Below are 18,353 nucleotides of genomic sequence, written 5' to 3'. Positions count from 1 at the left end.
GTCTTTTTTTTTCTCTCTCAGAGAAATAGAGAGACTAATTACTCTTTTTACTAGCAGACTGGGCTATTGTATTGCCCTCCTATCTGGTCTCCCCAGAAAAGCTATAAACCAACTAAAATTAATCCAGAACCCTGCTGCCTGAATGCTGACAAGAACCAGAAGGAGGGCACACAGTACTCCTATTTGAAAGCTTTTCTTAAACCAAAGGGCTCCATTTCTCTTTAAAATGCATATTACTTTTTAGATTTGCTTCCACAAACTACTCGTTAATCTAATTGGTAGTTCCTCTCTAATTAGCTTGCACACCTGTGGTAATGATGTGGAGTTGGATTTGTAAGATTGTCATCAGCAATCTTTCAACAAACAATCCAATACCATTGAACTGATAAAGGCAATATGCTGAAATGTTTGAGTCTTTTAACCTCATCTTAACTGAAAACAGGGTGGGGGGCTGTTACTGAATGTGTTTACCTAGAATTTGAAATTGAAAATTATATGTTATATGTTCTTAAAAGCCATTCAGTATGACCGGATGCTTTTGGTAAAATTGAGCTTGCTGGTACTGCAGTCTCTCTGGAGCTCCTTAAGGCATACAGGTGAAAATGACAGATGCGTAGAGTGCAAACAGGCAGCACTTTGTTTCTTTGTTTGGACTGAAATGGGACGTGGAGGAGTTAATTTGTGTCTGCTGATGTAATGAGCAAACAGTTTTGCTCATAACCATAACTGCAGCGCAGAGTTCTAAACCAAAATGTCTTTTTTTCCCCAGCCTATTTCTAATGACGCATTACTTCATAATTAAGACGTACTGTATATACGGTTTGTTGTTGTGGTGTGGACATAATGTATGCAGTCACAACTAAAGTTTAAGTTTCTAATTAAACAACTAAATTGTGCAGCATGTGCAAGCAGCTCTTGAGAATATATTCACAGAAATGACACAAATTACAAAAAGCCTGATAAATATTTTCCTATTCTAATTTAAAGACGATTATTTAATTGTCCACTGAAAATGGTTGAGAATTGCATGTATATTTATAAACATGCTGTCAATAAAAACGGTTTGCATGATTTTTTTTTTTGCTCTGAATATTAAAACAAGTCACACTGTACACTTTAAATAGCAAAAACAACATGCATGAATTCAATTTGGCTATATGAATTTTTAATGATATCCAACAAAATTCTGTTAAGAAAAAAATCAAAATTTCAGCAGTATGACATCATTTCAAACTGCTGTGACAAGAGTGACCTCTAGTGGATTTTAATCAACACTGGTCAAAAAAATAAATAAAATAAAATCAAAATGACATGCAGTTTATCTAGTCTAGACCAGTGGCTCCCAATCATGGAACATAAGTATTTTCATTCTTCTTGGAATGCACAGCTATTTCTGGCATAATGTGGCTTAAGAGGGTAAATAATCCCTTTAAACATGAAAATTACCAAATTAAAAATGAACAGCTTGTTCAAATTCTGGGATTGCAATTACAACTGGAACAAAAACTAGCATACACAGGGGGGCCCCAGGACCGATTTTGGGAACCAGTGGTCTAGATAATAGAACAGTTATGAAATTAAATCAAATAAATATTTTACATAGGGGAGCACCTTGGCCAAGCCAAGTTTAGTTGTACATGCTAAAATGGTTTGTAGTGTTTTCTGTGTAATTTGCAGACCAAGGTCTACATTTAAATAGGCTTCTGTCTTAAGACAGTATGACAGTTATACAAAGTACATATACACGATCTGGACCTGCTTATGAAAGTGTCTGTGTGGCCTAACCACTTAAATCTACTGCTTTATTTCATGTCAGTATTCTATAATACATATTTTAAAAAAATAAAAGCAGGTTTTCCACAAGTAAATGACAGAAACAGACACGGCAACCACAAAAATGAAATGCTGTTAATTAATGTTAAAGTGCATACATGATTCCATGGCACTATGAAAAAGAAGTGCGCCATCAGGTGTCCCCTCACACCCACCTGATGGGACATACAGGAGGATGACATTACACAGAAACAACCTTTGCAAGCTGTTTCTTATTCTGTCCTTATTTTTTTCTAGAAACATCTCCTCCTTGAATGGATTTTCTCTATCATCCAAAAACAAACCTCAAACACTGGAGACACATGAACCTAGCCTTATCTTAATGAAAAATCTACATGCACATACATGTAGAGTTTTTCCACTGAAAAGAGAAATGTCAGTATGACCCTATAACCTACTGCTTACACTTTAGGATATGAGTAAGTATCTACATTTTGAATCCCTTACATATGATCATTTTCTATATTTTACATTAGCTCCCTGAAACAATGTCTGTCAGACTGGGTATTGGACGGTGTGAGTAACAAGTATTCTTCATTTCAGTATTCAGATCGAATTACAAAGCAAAAAATAACACAAAACAAAAGAAAATTAGAATGGAAATAATAATTGTGCAGGATGTTCAAAATCTTATCTCCAAACCGGCCACACGTGAAGCTTCAACTTCATATAACATGACCATACTTAAATTACATTTAATCTAATCTACTGACCCTGTTCATTTTATTACTCATTACACAAAGCAATAAAACGGATACATTGTTACACTGAAAAACATAAATGTCTTTTGATTTTAAAAATCACATTCCCAGAAAAGTACACACAGCTACAATATAACCTTAGTACCCGCTTCAATCCAACAATCTGTGCAAAAAGTTTTTTCATATTAATGCTTCCTATTGGAAGAGCATCAACTGTGGGATCTTATAAATCAAGATCATAAACGGGCTAGGGCAAATCTCACAATCTGATTGGTCAATAGCTGTGGTATAGTAACCATATACCACAGTTATGACGTCTAATGCTTCTTTACATTTTTATATAAATTATCACACCATGGCTAAGCAGTCATTCAGGTTAAAATCAAAAACTATTACATGTAAAAACCATCATGAGTCACAAAATAGAAACATTTGAAACTATCTGATACAGGTCATCACAATACACCACTGCCTGTTGTGAGATACTGCCTAAATATAAATAAATATTTAAAAAAACAAATAAAAAAACAGGTTTTGTTAGTCCATCTCAAAATCAAATGAAAAGCATGCAGTTTTCAATATGTGACCTATCAAGAGTAACAGGCCTTTTCTTGGGTGGGTGTGTAATGTGGTATTACAGTTACAGTAAATTTACCTCCATCAAATCTTTGGTGAGCTTAGGAACCATTTGTGGCCCAAGCGACAAGAGTACCTTAAAAACCACTTCAGTGGGAACTGGGCTCGATTTCAGAACAGGACATAACCCTCCTAAACAATTGTGCTCATCTTTTAAATTCTTGCCAATCTATGACACGCACTATGAGGGTGAGCTTACATGCATTTACATTTTAGGGCGTAGCTGTGATAAATCAACAGTAATGGTGATAATACATATCGGTAAAAAGTGAACTTTGTGTAAATAACGGCTGCTTTCTGAAAGGAACCTGCACAATGACGATAATCAGGCAAAGGTTTAAGCTGAGGAATAAAGAAAGATCAAGCCCAACAGGTAACATGCTCTAGTAGGTCCTAATAATCAGCTTAAAGTGGTTTAGCATGGTGGTTAGGGCTAAGTTGCTAAAGGAAACAAAAAATGAATCAGGCTTTAAATATATAAGAACAAAAATGCTACCAATTAGGAGCTGACTTCAATGTGAAGCTTTGGATCCCATTGGGGTCCACAATATGAAAAACAAAGAAGCGTTCCTCCTGCAATACTGAGAGTCTGTTATTCCGTCTACATACGCGATCCAAAACTTCCAAGGCTACCATAATTTCCCCACCATGTCCTGACAGATCCAAAACGCAAGGCTACCATCACTCTCCCCACCCTGTCCCGGCAGAACCAAAACGCAAGGCTACCATCACTCTCCCCACCATGTCCTGGCAGAACCAAAACGCAAGGCTACCATCACTCTCCCCACCATGTCCTGACAGATCCAAAACACAAGGCTACCATCATGTCCCCACCATGTCCTGACAGATCCAAAACATAAGGCTACCATCATTTCCCCACCATGTCCTGACAGAACCAAAACACAAGCCTACCATCACTCTCCCCACCATGTCCTGACAGATCCGAAACACAAGGCTACCATCATGTCCCCACCATGTCCTGACAAAACCAAAACACAAGGCTACCATCACTTTCCCCACCATGTCCTGACAGATCCAAAACACAAGGCTACCATCACTTTCCCCACCATGTCCTGACAGACAGTGTGAGCGGCTGGGGCCGGGCTGGAGCTAGGTGGCCAGGTCGCTGAAGGGCAGGCGCAGGTCCTCCTCCTCCAGGGCACTGTGCGTGGCGGGCGGGGTCGGGCAGAAGAGGCGGCGCAGGAGCGCCAGGCCCAGCCGCACCAGCAGCCGCAGGAGCAGGAACGCGACGGGCACCGCCATCTGCATCAGGTGGAAGACGGGCGCGCTGAAGCGACTCAGAGCGCACGTGACGAAGAAGGTGCCCAGCGCCACGCACGGGTACAGCGCCAGCTTGGCGAACATGAAGGCGTGGTCGCGCCCGCCGTAGCGCACGTACGGGTGCAGCGTCTCCCGCTCGCTGAAGAGCGCCGCCACCCAGATGGCCAGCTGGAAGACGCCGGCGAAGAAGATGATGACGCAGCTGATCTGGATGGCCTCCAGCTCGTTGCGCGAGTTGCGGGGGAACTCGTGGGTCAGCTCGTAGGCCAGCGGGAGGCCGCCGACGAAGGCCAGGGAGAAGGTGTTGAGCAGGCCCATGAGGCGGGTGGTCCTGGTCACGTGCAGGAAGAGCGAGTGGTGCACGAACCACAGCAGGCCCACGGTGGCGAAGGAGCCGAAGTAGGCCAGGAACTCGGGGCCGAACTCCTGCAGGGCCTCGATCAGGCTGCTGTTGAACCTGCGCTGCACCACGGTGGGGTCAGGAACGTTGTCTTCGCTGCGCACGCAACAGAGAAACTGTTACAGGCTCAGGTGCACGCCACAGTAAAGCAGTACAACAGTTCAATACTGAAGTTCTGTAAGATATCTGTCACCAAACCTCACAAATAAAGCACCTCCTTGCATTAACTGTCTTCATTTACATAAAAACCAACCAACCATGAACTACTGGGAGCTGTTTTCTTTCGCGATGATGCAAAGGCTATGTGGTCTATTGAAACGAACTGCTCTGTAATTGTCTTTAACATAAAAATTGAGGAATTACTTTATTTGTACATTTTAGCTCATTACTGTGTTAAACTATCAAATGGTGTACAAAAATGGAAAAATATAACATTTGCTGAAATTACTTACACGCTGCTATGCAGTAAGGACTGTGCTAGATGTATGATACTTAATTAGATGGTCATAATGAGACTGTAAAGCTTACCATATGTCTAAGATCAGAAGAGTGGCCACAATGGCATACACCCCATCACTGAAAGCCTCCACCCGCTCTTTACTAAGAGGTTCATTTGGGTGGTACGAATAAAACAGCATAGAATCAGGGGTCTCCTCCATCTGGCCTGACAACGCACGCACATATGCAACCAGTTACTTCACCGCAAAAATAAAACAGCATAATAACACCCATTTGCATAATCGCATGAAAGATACATCAGTATGTTTTTGTACATCAGTATGTGTATGATACCCACAGTAAAGCAACCAAGAGAACAAAGACAGAATATCGTGTTCCTTACCAATGGCTTTGTTACGACACCACTTCAAAGACTGCGAAATATAGGGCAGGAAGGTGACGAATGCTAGCAGAACGTAAGACTGCAAAAAAGAGTCATCCAAGACAATTCAAATGAAAAAAATACAGTATATCCATGCTTTATTTTAACATCTGATTGCCATGCAGTGATTGTCAAACTGATGTCTTAACTGCAAAGTTTCAAAGTTACTCCACTCAGACTTAAATTGGGTACGTAAACGCCAAGTAAATTAATGAAAATAACGAATTTTCTAACTAATAATAAGTGATAACTTTTAATTGAAGACTATGACAGACGTTTCAGCATTAAGCTTTCATCACACTGAACTGCAAAACAAATTATTTCTTGTTTAGTACGCTCTATGTAAGTTCATTACCTATACTGTTTATGTTATAGAGCGCTCTTTGCACATCTTTATCAAGGGTGTTCATAATTTTGGAAGGCACTGTGGGTTATATATTAACATTATTTATTATTTACATTTACATTTATTCTTTTGAAAGACCACTCACCAAGGGGAAGAAAATGAAGGAGAAGATGATCGCGATGAAGCAGAAAACTGGCACTCTTAAAATCACCTTCAAGATGTGCCGCTTGTAAAAGCCCTGGTTTTCCGATATCTGGATCTGGTCGTTCAGCAGGAAAGGGTGGCTGAATCCATACATAACAATTACAGCCTGCAAGCAGAAGGACAATGGGTGACTGGGCAGTTCCGAAGAGCACCTACATGTCGGCCTTGAAATAATTCCCAGTACCTCCTTACCTGTATCAGACCAATCACTATGACGCAAGTACAAAAGAGGAGGATCCCGAGGATGTTTTCTGGAAATGTTGCCATCAAGGAAAACTACAGCAGAGGAAACAAACCAACAAGCGATCTCATTTCGACAGAAGGCTGCGCAAAAAAACCACGTGCTTTTGCGCTCAACAGGAACCCTGACAAATGCAGCTCTACGTTTGAATGCAAAGAATACAGTTAAACATGATATTTATAGGTTACTGTTTAAAACGTTTTAACAGTGAAGTGGCATAATGCACAATGATCTGAATTTCCATTATAAGCTGAGAGCTGGGGGTCACTTTAAACTGCATCTTGGTTAAAAGCCTCTAAATGAGGTAAGCTTTAGGCCTACTACAATCATAAAGATTGTCAAAGCTATTTCTCTTATGGCTTGGAAGAAATTGCCAATGGCTACGAGAGATCAGCTTTCATTCTCAGGATCTTACACTGGAAGAGATACTCCTCGCACCTCCGGATTAGAGGAAACAAAAGCACCTTCACCCCAAAAAAGATCTGAGCGACACGCCTGCAAGTGGACCCGCACACTCCCCACGAGACACAGCCAGACTAAATGGATTGATAAGTACTTACAGTGTAAGGGAGGAACGTTATCAGCATCATACAGGCCTAAAGAAAAGGAGGAAGCAAGCATTACTCACAAAGTAAAGGCCTAGGTCGCACATTCAGAACCAGTGCATCAATAGTCAATAAACATTGCAAACCCCTCTCACATATAGAAATGCACATGCTTCATGCTTTTAATTTTTTTTTTGGCATATTATTCAAAAACCAATAATCTATATATCTTCACTCACTTTAATGGCCTGAACTCCTCCTAATTGTGCATTAATGCATTTCTAAAAAAAAATTACCTTTATATTATAAACAATAATTTGTACAAACAATTGACATTACTGTTATATTTGAGAGCCTTTTTTATAAGTCATTTGACAAGACTCACAAGATTTAAAAGGGCAAGGCAGTCATCTATGCGCTCAATTACTTGAAATAACCTGTAAAAGGACAAAAAATTAAAGATGTCAAGTACACGTCTAACAGACATTCCATATCTCTCTCCCTCTCTCTCTCTCTCTCACACACACACACACACACACACACAACACAGTATATTATATGTCCAGTACATATCCACTGGCTTTGCTAATTAATGTGAACTGAATATATTAATTGTTGTCCAAATATGATCATTGCTGTTCTGATAGATTTATATCATCACTATTTAGTGCAATATGTTGTCGAAACATTTTGTGTGTTTTAGGCTGTGTGTTGTTTCTGTTGGAAGTGTAATACTGTCACTCTTAGGAATAAAATAGGGGAAACAAATGATTGAAGAAAAACCATCATTTGTGGGCATAAACCATCAACATTTTGTTAATTTGAGTTTGTGCCCCAAAAAAACGTTTTGGGTGCATTATGCCCCTGATGTCCTCTGTAAATTCCTTACCTGATATGGGCAGCCCACGCAACGGAGACTATTAAGAATGTCATCAAATACACCGCAACCTTGGTAGTGAGAAGGTGCTGCAAACTCTCTTTTAATTCCTGAAGAACAAAATGGAAACATAAAGGAAATAGCTGAATAATAATAATAATAGTAGTAGTAGTAGTAGTAATATCCATCCTCACATTTGTTCATTTTTTTATTTTGAGCAATATTTAATTGATGTTTCCTGTGACTGTACCTGATCGTCCTGAAATTGTGTATGTGCCACAGGTAAAATCTGAAAATGTAAAACAATGTCATTTGAAAAGCTTTGGGAATACAGTACATTCCATAGGCACCATTTAGCCACAGGAAATACGTTAGTTTAAAAAATACGTTTTCAGATAAAGAATGACTTGACTCTTTTGCAGCAACCCTTTTGGTCTCTTAAGATGACTGTGCAAGTCACGTTGAATCTGCCTTATACAACTAGGCGGGTTAAACGACAAATAAAAGAAAACAGGAGCCGCAGCTGTGCGGGTGTCTTCTGCACGGAGTGCGCCCAAAATAAGCGTGATTTTTAAATCTTGACATAAAGTAAAATCATGCATTCAATGTATTTACGCCACCTACATTGCAACATTTAGTTCAAGTTAGCTGGAATCACTCATTATGTTACAGTACGTAACACAGGCTCACCAACCGATTTTTTTACTGGTTTGCAAGAAATAACAATATTGCAATTCTATTGTAACAATAACGAATTCAACAAACGGCAAGACGATGCATTCTTTCGTCCGATTTACCATAACAGTTGCTATAATGGAAATGAGTGCATCACTGTAGGCAAGTAGCCGGTGCGAGGACTGTGTGCTGTACCCTTCCCTCTCAGACAAAGTAACGCTCTCCAAAAATAAATGCGTATGTCTCGTTGTAAAGCCTTTCTTCTCCATTTCCTCGTTAACGTGATGCTCGATAATTTCGCTGTCTTCGTTTTCCTCCATTGCAAGGAGACCCTGCTACGACAAAATGGTCACGTACAGATTCAGTGTTTACAAACACAATGTACAGCTGTCTACTACGAACACCTGACTTTGCGGCAACAAGGAAGTGCTTTGCTTGAAGGAAGTGACACACTCGCACTAGTTACTGTAAATCCGCTCTCGCGTATTTTCCGTCCTTAGCAACGGATCTAAGATCAGCTTACACACTCCAGTACGATCTCTTACCATTCAGTGTGAAATGCTCTTTCTGATTCAGGATCAGCGACTTTAAAAAAGCCTAAACCTAAAACAGCGCGATTTTGTATTTAAAGTAACAGACACAAAATTGATCTGAAGTCTTATATCATCTTATAGCCTATATTTATGATAAAGATTTTGGAGCAATGTCATACTAATCAACAACAACAACAATAACAACAACAACATTATTATTATTATTATTATTATTATTATTATTATTATTATTATTATTATTATTGTTGTTGTTGTCAATTCAAATTATGACCGCAACTAGATTAAACTAAATATTTTCTTGTGGAATCTTTAACATATTAAAAGCATTGCAAAATCTAAAGGGCATACAACTGAAGCTAAATAAATAAATAAATAAATAGTATATTTCCTCTGAGCGCCAATGGGCCAGCTATATGGCGCATGAGATAACATGTCAGGACAGATGATCTGGACTGTTGTTTTTGGCAGAATATAATTCTGTTCTAAAAAAGAACAAGAAAGACGGGGAAGACAACCACATAACTCAGCCTTTTACAGATTTACTTTGCATTTACATTTTTCGTTAATATTTTCGACCCAATGAGATTGTAATAATAGAGACCCATAATATTTCCTTCCTAGTTTATTTGCAAATTTAGTGGGTTCAGTGCTTGCAACATATTAAACTCAAGAGAAAAAGTAATCCTTCGAAATGTATAACCTGCTGATGCTTTAAGTTTCATTGGTAATTCCATGGGGTAATTTTAAAGGCTACGACAAGGTCATGTACTATGATATGCGTGTGCACTAGTCTCCCCTTCAAAACATGTAACTGAGCAAATCCGTTTCATTCGCATAAGGACCACGATGATACGGTAAATGTTTACTATTTTAGCAAATTGATTTATTTTTATCTGTTTTCAGTAGATAAACTCAACGTATTGTAGTATTCGAAGAGCGCCACCAAAGGAACATGCTTGAAGTATGTCAAAAAACAAACAAAAAAAAAACTGTTGCAGTAGTTTACGTGGTCGTTTTAAGAGCAGACTTTCTTTACAGGCTACGTGTCTTCGGAATGGGATTTTTTCCCCTTTAAATTGTGTAACGATTTATAATAGTTGTAAATCATCTCACATTTTGGATCTATTTCCTCGTGCGTAAATGAGCACACATACTGTATGGCGTTTCTGGCACAAATTTATCAATGCAATGGCGCGCTGTAGATTTCAACTAGATTTTTGTCCTTATTGGGCGGACTGATCTAAAACAAGGTGAATCTTTTTTTGACGGAGAATGTGGACAGTGTAGCATCCTTCGGCACGCAAGCATGCATCAAGCAGTGAGATCACTTGTGTTATAAATATCTCGGTGCCCGCAGAACAACTCCATCCACTGCAGCTATGGTTGTCCCTGCTGGAGCTGTAACGGCGTGCTTGCGCGCACAGTTACCTGTGCATCGCACCCGGGATCGACAACAAAATGCGAGAACTTGCCTAGCCAAAAAAGCATGCACGTTTTAGTAAGAATGCGCTTTCCTTGCTGGTGTTTTCTTTTTGCACGTCTGTTTATCTTTGCCGCCGTGACAACGTCGGACCACGTTTCATTGGGAGATCAACTTCTCGAAGAAGGTATCAATTCAGGGCGCAGGACTGGAAGACTTTATTGTAGGGTTGGCATTGGTTTTCATCTACAGATTCATCCGGATGGCAGAGTTAATGGGAGTCATGAACCCAACCAGTTGAGTAAGTTAATGAATAATTGGTAAGCATAATGTTTGTGCACGCTGCCAGTATTCTCGCTGCAGGTTTATGACTGTATTTTATTATGAGTGCATGTTCTGGAAATGCTCATTTGGTCAATTACTATATGGCCGTTAATGAAAACCTGTTTGTAATATGGTACAGTATGCAGCTGTCAAGCTGTCATCCTGGCGACAAGCCCTTATTCAAAATGGTTATCTTACTTCAGCTAGATGATGCAGATTGAATACAAAGCACATTTCTATCATGTTCTGTATTTTCATGCCACTTAAAAATATGACCCTACTGGTACGTAAATAAAGGTATGCTGTTTTACTTCAGCCCAACTGACCTACAATCTCTTATACAGATGTTGTGTCAGTGTACAGTGACCCACTGTAATTGCTATAATCACAACAGTGGCTGTGTTTTGGTTGAAACTTAACTTGAAACGTACAGTATGGCTTTAATTCCAATACAAAATGACTAAAGACAGAAACAACAAGCTGCATGGGTTACCCTAACTACGATGTAACTAAGATTCTTTCTTAGTGCTTGCATCCCAGGGGGTCTATGTTGGACCATTATAAATCGCAGAACAACACTCCAACACGTTGGCAGTGTTTTACAGATATTAGGATTCTACTTGGTCCTCTGTTGTAGATGGCCCTCTAAAGAATCCGCAGTTTTGATCCAATACTATTTATATAACAATACTTCTGTAACTCAGATGTCACTGGACTTCAGGCATTTTAATACTTGGGAAAAAAGAAAGTAATGAGTACTCATTACGATCTGATCTTAATCTGTTCTTTGCAGCCATATACGAAGTCTAAAAGCAATAGGAGCCTGTAATCCAGAAATGAATACATCTCAGTTTGTACTTTACAGACGTTACTTGATTGAACTTGTTTTAGTCATTCAAATAAATAAAAAAATGCTATTGTTGCTTTCACATTACTGTACACAATGACTGTGCACATTATTGGATCAAATTTCAGACATGCTAGTTGAGAACAGAAAGGGCTACAATGTCAAGAGTGACCAGTTATTCAGTTGGCAAAGTAATAGCAAGATTTGCTACGGAGCCAAGTGAACATGCTGATTCACAATAAATAAACGAAAAGTCCCACAAGGTACACCAACCTGATGTTAGTCATTATAGTGGATTATTGGGGGATGTAGAAAATGTAGTTATTTCGTCCATTTTAATCAAATTTCAGACCTTTTTGTTTTTGAAAGGCAAGTGATCCTATTCTGGAGAGAAATAAGTATTAGTAAATGATACAGTACTGAGAACCAATAGCAATATAATAAATAGCTAAGAAATAAATTGCAATCTTACTTTGCTATAAAATATATTATTAATGTATTAACCTTAATTTTGCCAAATAGCTTTAACTACAAGCATGTGGATCTCAGTAGGGCTGTTTTTAAGAGAGACGTATTGGCAATCGGCGTACGTATCTTGTGAAAGCACACCTCCTTTTTGCACATGCTGTGACTCTGAAGTAGGCTTATGGGAACATTTGCCAAAATGTTATAAACAGTCCCTAGATTTGGCATTTAAATAAACTGTAGTGGTACCTAGTTGAGTCACATCACCCCATCTGGTATTGTTAGGTTAAATTGTGATTCGTTGCTGGAAGGTTGCCTCTCTTCACTTCTTTCCATGTGCCATTTCAGGTTTGCTGGAGCTCTTTGCAATCTCTCAGGGTGTCGTAGGGATACGAGGAGCTCTCAGCAGAAGGTTTCTATCCATGAACAAAAGGGGAAGGCTCCATGCTGTTGTAAGTATGTCACATTTTAATCCACTCCTTCTGAAGAAGCTCTTTAATTGACATCTTTCATTTCAGAAGTTGTTAATTCTTGTCAACTCTCGTCCCCCAAAACCCCCACCCCAGCTCAGAGAGCTCAGCAAAAATAATTTAGTTGCGTTATATAATTGTCCAGAAAAATGTGTTCTTTTGTCACGTTTCATCCTGTTTTTGTTTCTCTTCTTGAAAGAGTTCAAATCTGCACCGCGCTCACACAGCCGACCCGCTGCGGTTTGTAAGCCCGCCAGCTCCACAGCCATTCTGCTCTGAAGGAGCCCGGCCGTCTGATGGAGGCAGCAGTCTGTTAGCGTGTGTTAATGGGAAGCCCGGATTAAAAACGGGGCTGGAGCGGCTGATAAAATACACCAGAGGAGAAAAATCAATACGTCGCGTAAACAGAGTGAGGTAGCGGTGGAACCAGAAACCCTCTCTCTCAGCATTAACGGCGGCTCTCACTCTGATGCCGTTCATGCAAACAGCGCGTGCCCAGGACTCCTTCATCAGTTGCGTGACATAGTGGTCTGGAAAGATATGAGCAGCTATCGACTTTGTGCGTACAAGAGGTCACAAGCTATTAACTTTATGTATGTGACGGGATGCAAGGATGTTATTAGCTTTGCACGTTTCCCTTTGTGCTCCGAGGTGCAGTGAGTGTTCATTAAGATTATTAGACAACCGTATGTAAGTTTTCTCAATGCGGGAACTTCACAGTTCGACTGCAAAGTTGAACTTGAGTTCAGACGAGACCTTTTGCTGTTTCCAATCAGAGAAACTAACATGATGGAGGATGCTATTCTTGTGAGTGTGAGGAGGAGGACATCGTTGAAACAAAAAATACTCGTGATTATTCAATGTTCATGTTGATTGAAATCAAATTTACTGTATTGTGCAATAGTGCATAGATGTACTAAGGCTGCACTTCAGTATGAGAATATAGCAACGTTGCTATGCTGTGTCATGCTGTTATACTCTCATATTTAATATTGAGGAGCTTTCATACTGAGCAGTTGTCTTTCTATTGATTGATAAGGAGACTAATGCACATTGTTTTCTTCTGATGGGAAGTATCCTTTAAACATGTAATCAATTCTAATAACAGGCAAGGCTAATGGTTGTTCTATGTTTTGAGTGTTGATGGCTATACATATTTTTAATAAAGAAGCTGAAAACACATTAATTACATTTTTGGACACATGTATTGGATTATATTTTATCCCTTCTAAAATACACTAATGGTCCGATCACCACACATCAGTGTTTTTGAAGTACAGCAGATCTAAGACAGAACAATATGTACTGCAACATGCAAGGGCAAATATTAATTTGCAGCAGCCCTTGGACAGAGACAAGCTGAGTTTTCAGATATTACAGGTGTAAATAGGATACAGTACAGTCTGTAGGTATTTGGACAGTGACACGAGTTTTGTAATTAGCTGCGACCGCAGCTGTATAGCTCTGTCTGTCGGTCGGTCGGTCGGTCGGTCAGTTGGTTGGTCGGTTGGGCCACAAAAGTGTCGCACCCCGTAGCGGCTACTGTTTTCGCCCCAGGAGGCTGAAATTTGGCATGGAGGTTGGTCATGACCGAAGGTAGAGCTGAGTAACTTTCAGGCCGACTGACCAAGAGGGGGTGTGGCGATGGGCGTGGCCTATCACAAAAAGGCGCATAACCCCCAAATGGATTCACAGATTTGCACAAGGTTGGTCATGAGCCAAAGAAGAGGTCACGTGTTTGTGTGAGGGTGTGTGCGTGGATGCATGCACACATGGATGCATGCACGTGTGCGGTCGCAGCTATTGTGGATTTGCACTTGTTGTTTTGTAACTCTTCAGAATTTTTCAACATTCACATGATCAATAAAGACAGGTGAGCTTGTTCCAGTGGCAGCCAGACATGCCCAAACTGTAACACTACCTCCATTGTGTTTTACAGATGAGGTGGTATGCTTTGGGTCATGAGCAGTTCATTTCTTTCTCACGCTTTCCTCCTTCCATCACTTTGATACTGGTTAATACTCATAAGTCTCATCTGTCAATAAGACTTTGTTCGAGAACTCAGTGTTTTTTTGTGTGTACTTTTTAGAAAACTACAACCTGACCATTCTGTTCTTGAATGTCCTGAACCCTCTGAGGTTATGCTGATGTAGTATTCTTTTTATGGTAGTTTTCGACACCTCTATGCCTACATACTGGACAGTGTTCTTGATCTGTTTGATGGTTGAAAAAGGGATTTTCTTCACAGTTGAAAGCATTTTTCAGTCATCCACTGCAGTGGTCTCCCATGGTCTTCCAGGTCATTTGCTATTGCTGAGCTCACCAGTGTGTTCTTGCGTCTTAGCAATGTATCAAACAGTTGATTTTTGACCCACCCAATGTTTTGACTACGTCTCTGATCAATTTATTCAGATTTTTCAGCCACAAGGGGGCCTTCTTTACTGATAGTGGCACTTCTCATGTTGAGAGATAGGAGCAGTTTCCAAATGATAATTCTACACCGAGAATCAACTCAAGATCTTTTATTAGCTTCATTGTGCATGAACTAATGATGCAAAGACATACAGCTGGCCAAGAAACAGATGAGCAGCCAATTATGCAATGAGGTTTTCTCACCTAAAATGGGGGACCCAGAAAGGGCTAGAAATTCATACACAGATAACCCAGTATAAATCCCCTCAAATTGAAGCTGACAGTCTGTAATTTGACCTCATATTCATTGTTTCATTTCAAATCCAATGTGCTGGAGTACAGAGCCAAAACCACAAAAATTGTGTCACTGTCCAAATATGTACATACTGCACTATATTTGGAAACATTGTCACTTCATCAGTCTATAATTAACAACCTCGTTTCACATTTTATTTATGCATTTACCCTATGTTTGGATACTATATGGTCATATACATAATCCACTATGTTTTACTATGGAATTGTTACACAAAGTACACATCACTGTTGTCTTCCTTACTGAAAGGCATGTTTGTTACTGAGTGATAAGCTGAATGTCACTTGTGTGACAAAGTTATGTACAAAGTATTTTCAGACTTCGTTCCACTGATTTGAAGGAAGCTGGTGCTTTCTGTAAGCTATTATAAGCCACATACTGTAAGTCTACAGTTTACTGCCGTATTTGGTAAAACATCATAACATACAGGATATAATTTTACTTCAAAGGCTGGATGAACTAGAGGTGAGCTATAGGCCTGTGAAGGTTTCTGTGTTGCGATGAGCTGTGGGTTTGAAAGACAGGCACAGAGTTCTCCAAATAGTTGCTGTATGATTGATGTCTCTCAGGAACACACCCACTAAACAATCACTGAAAGTGTCTCACTTAGAATCGTGATTATCGTCATGGGTACTTGGTGGCATTGTGCGCGTTGGATGGCCTTACCTCCTGTCATTTCTGGCATACCCGTATAGTTTGATGTCATGATACGTGTCTGACAAGTTGTCATTTTTCTTGCCCTTTATCATGTAGGGCTGGCAGGACGAGGAAGGTCTCTGATGTAGAAAAGTTTGTTCCTGACAAAATTCCATGTTTTTGTTGTGATCGGAATGTTGGCGAGTGAACGAATGCTTTCGTGTAAAACCTATGATGCTGAGTATGACCCTAAGTCGACAGATCTTTAAGCTGCTGTTTCAGAATCACGGTCCGTGGTCCCTGGTCCCAACGAGTTTTTCTCTGTGCTTTTCTTTCAGGAAGAATTCACAGAGGAGTGTAAGTTCCGCGAGCGGTTGCAGGACAGCAGCTATAACACATACTCCTCTCTGATACACAGGAACCACCGGAGTGGGAGGGAGTGGTTTGTAGCTCTGAACAAGAGGGGCAAGGCCAAAATGGGCTCCAGTCCCCGCGTGAAATCCCAGCATGCCTCCACGCACTTTCTGCCCAGGTTCAGCCTGCCGGAGAGGTCCCAGTGGGGTTTCACCATCATGGACGAGAGCAAAGAGGGCCAAAATTCCCCCCATCCTGCTCCACCAAAAGCCCCTCTGCCAACGGTCAAGGTGGACAGTGGACAAAAGCGCACTCAACCAGTAAAGTATTGGCCCAAATTTAGATTTGGATAAATTCACTCTTGAGACAGAGTGAGAATTTCTTCAGGACATTTGGGCTAAGACATGGACAGGCTCATCTTGTGCTGTATGTATCTTTATTAAGCACATGAATCTAGAAATTAAATAATTCCAACTAGAAATTTAACATGGCAACAATAAAAGGGCTGTGATGACTTACGGATTTACCTTTAAAATGATGAACTGAGATGTAGCATTTCTTTACTTCTGTGTATGTTGATTCCCTTCCTGGTTTCCATAAACTGTAATGTAGTTTTATCAACTGAAATTATCCATGTGGACGTCTAGCATCTTTAATGTTCCAGTTCTGTTTTTACCAGCATAATATTTGCACTAATTTTGTCAGTTAAATGCTACAGTGTTCCTCACAGATGTCACTGAGTCCTCATCCTCTCGCTGTGTACAGATTTGGTGTTTCCAAACTGTCAACAAATGAATAAAAAAAATACCAGAAATATAAGAAACCCTTTTACTTATTCATTACATTACTTTGCTGTGTATATTGCACTGATACAATTGTTCCCCCTACAATAACCACTAGAGCTGTTTTAGGAGGTGAAATCCAAGCTAGGGTGGAGTACCCCTATGCCAGGGTCTATGCTTCCTGAACTGACAGAAGGGGGGAGGTCAGACTGTACAGCTGTCACACTGGGGCAAAGACTCTTCCCTTAACAATTCAGCAATGGAAATGTTTGTATCTCTTAGGTGTAATCCTTTAATTGTCTTTTAGTCTGCTTAAACAGTTAACAATTAACCTGGATAATTATTAATACATACATACTGTACTGCCTATTTTATAAAAAAATATAAAAATATTTATCTGAAACTTAATTCATAATAATTCATTTGTAAAGAACATTGAATGGGAATGGTAATTTTAAGATTGTTTTGGTACATTAATTTAGTCCCTTTTGTTAAACATGGTTGGGGTAAGGTTAGAGTATTTATTTGTGTCGTTGTGCTTATTAACACCATTTTAACTAGGCATGAACACTAGATGGTGAAATAATCTTAGGCTTCAGCCAGTCCTGTCCTTTAAATTTATAATATGTACGTGGTTTATGTTTTGAGCTACATTTGCATAAGATGAGGTTAAAGTTTTACTCAGACCTCTCCTTTTTATAAGACAAGTCATTTCAATAGGCACACTGATGCAAACACATAGTCGCTCTAAAGCTCGGGGGGATATTTGGCTATACTGCCAGAAAGCATTCTAGACAGATACTTCAGGAACACATTATTTATCTGAAAATGTAGACCCAGGACCCATTAAAGTCTTTCTATCAGAGCAAGATGTGTTGAAAAATGAAATGATGGCTTGCAGCAGTTCTCTAAATGTACAGCTCTGATGAGCCACTGGAAAAAGATTTTTCTGTAATCACGAAGATGATCCGTGATTGTCTGTCTTGGTACAGCTTTGGAACACATTTTTTGTTCAGCATTTATAAAAAGTCAGACAGAACCTTTAACGATTTAGTATATTTCAACACAGAAAAACAATATTACTGACAGCACAGACAGGCCGCTTGAATAATTTCTGACCCCCTGCAAACTAAAATAAACATTTACCTCCACAG

General features: G+C 39.8%; 2 protein-coding genes across 4 annotated transcripts; one reads left to right on the top strand and one right to left on the bottom strand.

Moving 5' to 3' along the window:
• Positions 1-1,143: 1,143 nt before the first annotated feature.
• Positions 1,144-9,063, bottom strand: LOC118213278 (endosomal/lysosomal potassium channel TMEM175-like). Of its 3 annotated transcripts, none has more exons than XR_004762383.1 (11): positions 8,742-9,063; positions 8,195-8,233; positions 7,957-8,054; positions 7,453-7,504; positions 7,083-7,118; positions 6,474-6,557; positions 6,223-6,387; positions 5,693-5,771; positions 5,380-5,515; positions 4,191-4,947; positions 1,144-4,143 (listed from the first exon to the last, which is right to left on the bottom strand). XR_004762383.1 is itself a non-coding variant. In XM_035392128.1 (11 exons), the coding sequence occupies exons 1-10, from the start codon at positions 8,937-8,939 to the stop codon at positions 4,281-4,283; spliced, it is 1,554 nt and encodes a 517-aa protein (XP_035248019.1). In that variant the 5' UTR covers positions 8,940-9,063; the 3' UTR covers positions 1,144-4,193; positions 4,241-4,280. The 3 variants fall into 3 exon arrangements, 2 of the variants coding, with proteins under 2 accessions (XP_035248019.1, XP_035248018.1); XM_035392128.1 differs by having other exon boundaries at positions 1,144-4,193; positions 4,241-4,947; XM_035392127.1 differs by having other exon boundaries at positions 1,144-4,947.
• A 1,314-nt stretch (positions 9,064-10,377) lies between these two features.
• Positions 10,378-17,223, top strand: LOC118213253 (fibroblast growth factor 5-like). Its single transcript, XM_035392085.1, has 3 exons — positions 10,378-10,894; positions 12,578-12,681; positions 16,402-17,223. Exons 1-3 carry the CDS (start codon positions 10,660-10,662, stop codon positions 16,768-16,770), a joined length of 708 nt encoding a protein of 235 aa, XP_035247976.1. The 5' UTR covers positions 10,378-10,659; the 3' UTR covers positions 16,771-17,223.
• The last annotated feature ends 1,130 nt before the right edge of the window (positions 17,224-18,353 follow it).

Source organism: Anguilla anguilla, chromosome 14 (genome assembly GCF_013347855.1).
Source record: "Anguilla anguilla isolate fAngAng1 chromosome 14, fAngAng1.pri, whole genome shotgun sequence".
NCBI classification, from domain to species: domain Eukaryota; kingdom Metazoa; phylum Chordata; class Actinopteri; order Anguilliformes; family Anguillidae; genus Anguilla; species Anguilla anguilla.
The sequence above is the reverse complement of the archived record's forward strand: the minus strand, read 5'-3'. Positions and strand labels throughout refer to the sequence as shown.

Bases quoted from the DNA above. Each gene is read 5' to 3' on its own strand.
- LOC118213278 (XM_035392127.1), bottom strand. From the start codon at position 8,939: ATGGAGGAAAACGAAGACAGCGAAATTATCGAGCATCACGTTAACGAG. The intron at 8,055-8,194 runs GTACAGTCACAG...TTTGTTCTTCAG, and splicing joins CACAATTTCAGGACGATCAG to GAATTAAAAGAGAGTTTGCA. The intron at 7,119-7,452 runs GTGAGTCTTGTC...CCTTTTCTTTAG, and splicing joins GCCTTGCCCTTTTAAATCTT to GCCTGTATGATGCTGATAAC.
- LOC118213253 (XM_035392085.1), top strand. From the start codon at position 10,660: ATGCACGTTTTAGTAAGAATGCGCTTTCCTTGCTGGTGTTTTCTTTTT. The intron at 10,895-12,577 runs GTAAGTTAATGA...GTGCCATTTCAG, and splicing joins TCATGAACCCAACCAGTTGA to GTTTGCTGGAGCTCTTTGCA. The intron at 12,682-16,401 runs GTAAGTATGTCA...CTTTTCTTTCAG, and splicing joins GGGGAAGGCTCCATGCTGTT to GAAGAATTCACAGAGGAGTG.